At 41.1% G+C, this 6,356-nt stretch overlaps 1 protein-coding gene across 2 annotated transcripts; it reads left to right on the forward strand.

Moving 5' to 3' along the window:
- Window positions 1-366: 366 nt before the first annotated feature.
- LOC115529798 (GTPase IMAP family member 9-like) lies at window positions 367-4,865 on the forward strand. 2 transcript variants are annotated; one of them, XM_030338872.1, is made up of 2 exons: window positions 367-509; window positions 3,870-4,865. In XM_030338872.1, exon 2 carries the CDS (start codon window positions 3,893-3,895, stop codon window positions 4,628-4,630), a length of 738 nt encoding a protein of 245 aa, XP_030194732.1. In that variant the 5' UTR covers window positions 367-509; window positions 3,870-3,892; the 3' UTR covers window positions 4,631-4,865. The 2 variants fall into 2 exon arrangements, with proteins under 2 accessions (XP_030194732.1, XP_030194731.1); XM_030338871.1 differs by lacking the exon at window positions 367-509 and adding an exon at window positions 829-1,007 and having other exon boundaries at window positions 3,870-4,864.
- Window positions 4,866-6,356: the final 1,491 nt, after the last annotated feature.

Here is a 6,356-nt window from a genome sequence, read left to right on the forward strand (position 1 = left end):
GTTTCAATAGGATTTTATTATTTTTTTGTTTTTTCAGGGATAAGAGGTTAAAAACACTTAACGTTCGCTATAGTATATATTATATATATTCCTGAGATCACGTTATGGCGAAAATCAAATTATTATTATCACTTTGTTTTGACGAAAAAAAATGCTGCCTATTTTTTGTTTTAATTACAGTGTATGCAGAAACAGCCACATTCATGCAGTGCAATGTTTTGCTTTTATTTTTTCAAAGTTCAACTGACCATTGTGTCCTCAATATCAATATTTCATTCAGTTGTTTCGTTTTCCCTGTAATACAATACAAATACAACAATTGGAACAGTAAATTACAATGGTCAACGTCACTCTGACCTCTGACTACTATGTGGAGGAGGAGGACTTGTGGTAACGGTGTTCAAAGAAAAGGTCTGTAGCGGCGAACGTATGAAATCCTCTGGAACAAATAAAAGACGCTTCCCTTGGGTTCAGCCTTTGATCCAGATCACAGAAAGCAACTCTGTCATGTAAGTAATATCCAACATCATACACCTAGTTTTGTTTTTACGAAACAAAAACAAATATTGAAAAAATATTTCGATAGAAGTGCCTTTACAGAAATGTGAAATGTGATCTAATAAATATGTGTCATCTTTATTAAAGTGGTAAAAACGTATTTATGATCATTCAAAAGAATAAAGATTATCAGAAAATAATGTCTAATTGTTTCTAGTCACACGGACACGCACACAAACACAAACATTCCGCGCGTGAAAAGAAAATGTCAACGTTTAGGTTTAAAAACTAATCTGCGCATGTCGATGACATTCATACTGAAACTGAAACAATTCTGGTGTGTCGTTTACGGAAACATCTTTGAGTGAAACTACCTCGTGTCCATTACATGTCAAGTTGTTTAGATGCAGTAGACTACGCTAACTGCTGTCTCAACCTGATCTCACGTATATACTCACTTTGCGAAGAAAGGGATTTTATTTTGAAGAAAATATTCAATATGGAGTCAGGTAGGTGAATTTATCTTCAGAAGCTCAGTAACTAAATGAATCATACATTATTGCTGACATGAACATTTAGACAAGGTTCCGTTGGTTGGGGGCTATTTCTTTCCACCCATAGATATAGGCCTATTGCCTCCTTCAGGGGCCTCTACGGGTTGTCAAAACTCCTAACCATTATGCCTCCTTTCCTTAACCTTTGTGGAAATCGTCATCGGGTCAAGGCGAGATGAAAAGGTGCACTTCTTTCGAAGGCAGGAAAATACAGCACCGTTTAAAATGAATTCGATTCCACTTTTCCTATAACCGACGTCATTGCGCGACGGCGAGTATTGCTGACCTCTAGCGTTTCTAGAGTGAAACTATATTTTTCCGAAGATTGAATAAAACAAGCGCTCTTTCGATCCATTCACGGGTCAAGGAAATGAAAATGTGCTACCTTCCAAGGAAGATACAGCACTGTTTAAAATACTACTATAGGGGGGTAATATATTTTTTTACCTTTACCACAAGCACATGTCTCTCATAAAAACAATTGTGTGTGTGTGTGTGTGTGTGTGTGTGTGTGTGTGTGTGTGTGTGTGTGTGTGTGTGTGTGTGTGTGTGTGTGTGTGTGTGTGTGTGTGTGTGCGTGCGTGCGTGCGTGCGTGCGTGCGTGCGTGTGTGTGTGTGGGTGGGGGGGGGGGTATAGAATTCCAGAGAGACTAGGCTATAGATAGGCTCTGTATTCTGCCGACCAACTTATTCGTCGTTGTTGTGTCAAAGTCAAATTTATTTTTATAGAACAGTATCAGACTCAGTAGTTATTCAAAGTGTTTTAAAATAAATTAAATATAATTAAATATATATGCAAATAAGCAGAAGAATTGAAAATAATAATAATCATCAATCAAGAAAAAACAGAATAAAACAAAACAAAACAAGATTAATTGAAAGCAATAGAAAATAAATGTGACCACAAAATGTAAATAATAAATGTTAGTCTGGTTGTGAGTGTGCGTGCATGCTATATGCAGGCTGAATTGCAATCGCGTCAAGACAAATCTGATTGGCCAATACACATTAAAGATAATTTTAATAATTTTAAAATTATTAAAATGATCGCTCTCGAAAGAAATATCCCTCTTTAAAGCTTCGCCACCTGGGGCATCTGCCGTAGGCCTACCCCTACTTCCCGAGCCACTCGTTGTTTACCTGCGCAAGATGGCGGTATTGTTGACGCATGCTTAGAAGCCGAAGGCAATATCTAGTCAGTATATATTTAAGCAATAGATCACGACAGGCTGTGGTGGTATGTGCTCATTATATCACTATTAAGGGGCGTTGTCCGGCCCCGACGCGCAGCGGAGGGCCGGCGACCCCCTTCACAGTGGTATAATGAGCACATAGGCCTACCACTGACTGAAGTGATCTATTGCTTTTATACAACGGTTACTAATATGGTCAAACGAAAGTCATAGAAACACTACATTTAAAAAGAAACCAAGAATGTCAAAGTAGCTGTTTTATTAAAGAATACAAAAAAGTAGTCCCTCCTGGCTGCCTTCAAAATGCACGACTGTCGCTATGGAACACACTTTAGCGTCCAATCAGATCGCTGGATTTAGGCCCCCGGGGTAGGAAGCTATTGTTGACGGTGGGGTGGGGGGGGGGCATGTAGCCTACGACTCCTAACACTATGGGCTGGTAGATATATATATATATATATATATTTTTTTTTTTTTTTATTGCCATGGGTCCCCCCCTCTGCCTTGGGCCCCCCCACAACTGTCTCACTTTCCCCCGCAGTCCGTCGGCCCTGTATATATATATATATATATATATATATATATATATACTGACTAGATATCGCCTTCGGCTTCTTCTCTTGTTGGTGGAAAGCATAGACATTATATATATATATATATATATATATATATATATATATATATATATATATAGGCCTATGTCTATGCCTTCCACCAACAAGACAGACATTTTTCAGGATTCGGTACCAGAATAAATTCATGAATCCAAAATGTACATTACACATATCGCACAGGTTTATCTGTGTTTTTCGGTACCTCTATGTTAATCAATTAATTATAAAAATGTGTTATTGTATTTATGAATGAATTTATAAATACCATAAATGATTGCACTGATAAATTCCATTTTATTTTCTTAAAATCAATAACTGCTACACGACCATTTGTCCATGTGATTTATTTCCATTTGCACAGCACTGTAGTATAGGCCTACAGAAAGGTCAGGTATATAGACCTTGTTGTTGGGATGTAGGAAAAAGCATAAATTAGGCTTTTCAATTACATAAAGTTAAGCCTAAAATAATCTAAACCTTAGGACAATGAGAACATGTCCATACATCCAAAACGTTGCTACATTTGTTAAGCATTTAACTATAAAGCGGTCTATTTTAGATATTTGCCCATTACTAGCAGCTTCCAGCAGTTATTTGTTGGCAAGGAATTGCCTGTAAATCTGTGTGCACTCTTTTGCAATATTTACACAAATCTGCAGTTCTGCTTTGTTGTCAACGTCCAGGCGGTATCTTTCATTCTTCCACGCTGAGGTCATCATAGAGATCCACTTCTTACAATACATTTATAAATCAATGGATTTGTCTAATCACATGGCCAAAACAAGGTCTCAAGGTTTGTGATAAAAGTTGCCCAGTGGCCGGATGTGGTATTCCAATACTAGACCTATTGAATTGTATAAACTGAACATTTCTCAAGTTGGGAATGTATACCATTCATATGATATCATTACCAAGCATTGTGTTAGATAACTCACCCAAAGATTTAAAAAGTAATTTGTGGACAAGACGGTGCAATTTAATGGACAGCTTGTGTAATGTTCCACCCACAGGAGCAAATGGACCGTGGCCAGACATGGGACAGAATGTCCCAGAAGAAGAGCTGAGACTGATCCTGATTGGAAAGGTGGGATCTGGGAAGAGCGCCTCAGGGAACACCATCCTGGGCACAAAACACTTCCTGTCTAGGTTAAGCGGAAGCTCTGTTACCAAAGTCTGCCAGCTGGGGACCTCTGACTACCATGTGGAGGAGGAGGCGGGGGGAACGAGGAGGATGAGGAAGAAGGTGGTGGTGGTGGACATGCCAGGTTTTGGAGGCACACACCTGACCAAGGAGCAGATCACCACGGAGGTCAGCCAATGCATGGCCCTGACGGCCCCCGGCCCACACGCCTTCCTCCTGGTGGTCCAGGTGGGACGCTTCACAGAGGGGGAGAACCTGGCCGTCGATATGATGGCTGATGTATTTGGTGAAGCGGCGGTTCGCAACCACACGGTGGTGCTGTTCACCAGGGGAGACGACCTGGAGGAGTCGATGGAGCAGTTTCTGGCCTGCGCCCCTGCTAGGCTTGAGGATTTGATCCGCAGGTGTGGAGGCAGGTACCATGTATTCAACAACTGTATAATAGATGTGAATCAAGTTGATGAGCTACTGAGTAAGGTGGAGAAGGTTATGGTGGACAACGGTGGAAAGTTGTACACCAAATCCAAGGAGAAGAGGGATATGAGGAAGGTGGTGGGGGTGGTGGTGGTGGTGGTGGTGTTGGGACTCACGGTGGTGGCCGCTTGTGTGCTGGGTTCTGCATTTTGGTGAAGTTTGTGCCCCCACTAACCGCTAGCGCCAAGAAAAGTGCTATATGCAGTCCATTTTACATGTACATTTAACCGTGGGGGGGATCACTAGACTGGGTAGCCCCGCCCATTCTTCCGGCATTCGCATTGCACAAGGGTCTGAGAAGGGCAATACATTTCTTGCTGCTGTCACGTTAAAATTGTACCGGGGGCGAAAATTGTACCGGCCTACGTCATCTGTTGTTTACATCTTGACAACCTGCCTGGTAACAGACGACGCGATCGTCTGTTGGCGGGCAGGTTGCAAAAAACATTCGGCTCATATTTCCAAAGACGAAATAACATAATACAGATAACAGATCGCTAGATAACACTTGTTTTTAATTTATATTTGCATTGTATTTAATTGTTTAATCGAATAGCAACAGACGACGCGATCGTCTGTTGCCGGGAAACGGGCGATCGCGTCAAATGACGTAGGAAGGTTCTTGAACATTCGCGAACTTTCATGCTCGTTCATTGCACTCCTTCATTGAGCGTGACAAGACAGAACACTTATTTTACCATTAACATTCATTGGCGTTGCTAACTTTATATTTTTATTGTATTTAATTGTTTAATCTTATTTATGAATGTTCAAGAACCTTCCTACGTCATTTGACGCGATCGCCCGTTTCCCGGCAACAGACGATCGCGTCGTCTGTTTCTATTCGATTAAACAATTAAATACAATACAAATATTAAGTAAAAAAAAGTGTTATCTCGAGATCCGTTATCTGTATTATGTTATTTCGTCTTTTGGAAACATGAGGCGAATGTTTTTTGCAACCTGCCCGGCACCAGACGATCGCGTCGTCTGTTACCAGGCAGGTTGTCAAGATGTAAACAACAAATGACGTAGGCCGGTACAATTTTCGCCCCCGGTACAATTTTAACGTGACACTGCCTACGATACGTTTTTACGGCAGCCAATCACCTAGCTTGCTTCTCCCCCCCGCCGCCCTATTGGCTGGTTTAACGACATGGAAGCGGCGGTGTCATGCCAAATTTGTACCGGCTGCCAAATTTGTACCGGGCGCGTCATCCATACGTAATCCATTCCAAACCTGCCTGCAACAGATGATCGCGTCGTCCGTTGCCGGGCAGGTTTCAAAAAACATTTGCGCTCATGTTGCCAAAGACGAAATAACATAGTAGCCTACAGTTAACGGATCGCTAGATAACACTTGTTTTTACTTTATATTTGTATTGTATTTCATTTTTTAATCAAATTTAGATAGTAAACTGAGTGTTTAAAGCGGGTTTCAAAAAACATTCATGCTCATGTTGCCAAAGACGAAATAACATAATACAGAAAACGGATCGCTAGATAACACTTGTTATTACTTTATATTTGTATTGTATTTCATTGTTGAATCAAATTTAGCAAGTAAACTGAGTGTTTAAAGCAGGTCAAGGACGAAATAGCACAATACAGATAACGGATCGCTAGATAGAAGGTTCGCGAATGTTCGTGAACCTTTCACGTCATTCGACGCGATCGTCCGTTACCAGGCAACGGACGACGCGATCATCTGTTGCCGGGCTGGTTTGGAATGGATTAAGTATGGATGCCCGGTACAAATTTGGCAGCCGGTATAAATTTAGTGTGACAGCGGCAAGCATCCAATTGCATACAGAGTCAGTTGAACTAGGCCCGATGATCACGCATCTTCAGCTGAAGAAAATTACAGCAGCTTCCCCAGACC

The sequence above is a fragment of the Gadus morhua genome, chromosome 17 (genome assembly GCF_902167405.1).
Source record: "Gadus morhua chromosome 17, gadMor3.0, whole genome shotgun sequence".
Classification (NCBI taxonomy): domain Eukaryota; kingdom Metazoa; phylum Chordata; class Actinopteri; order Gadiformes; family Gadidae; genus Gadus; species Gadus morhua.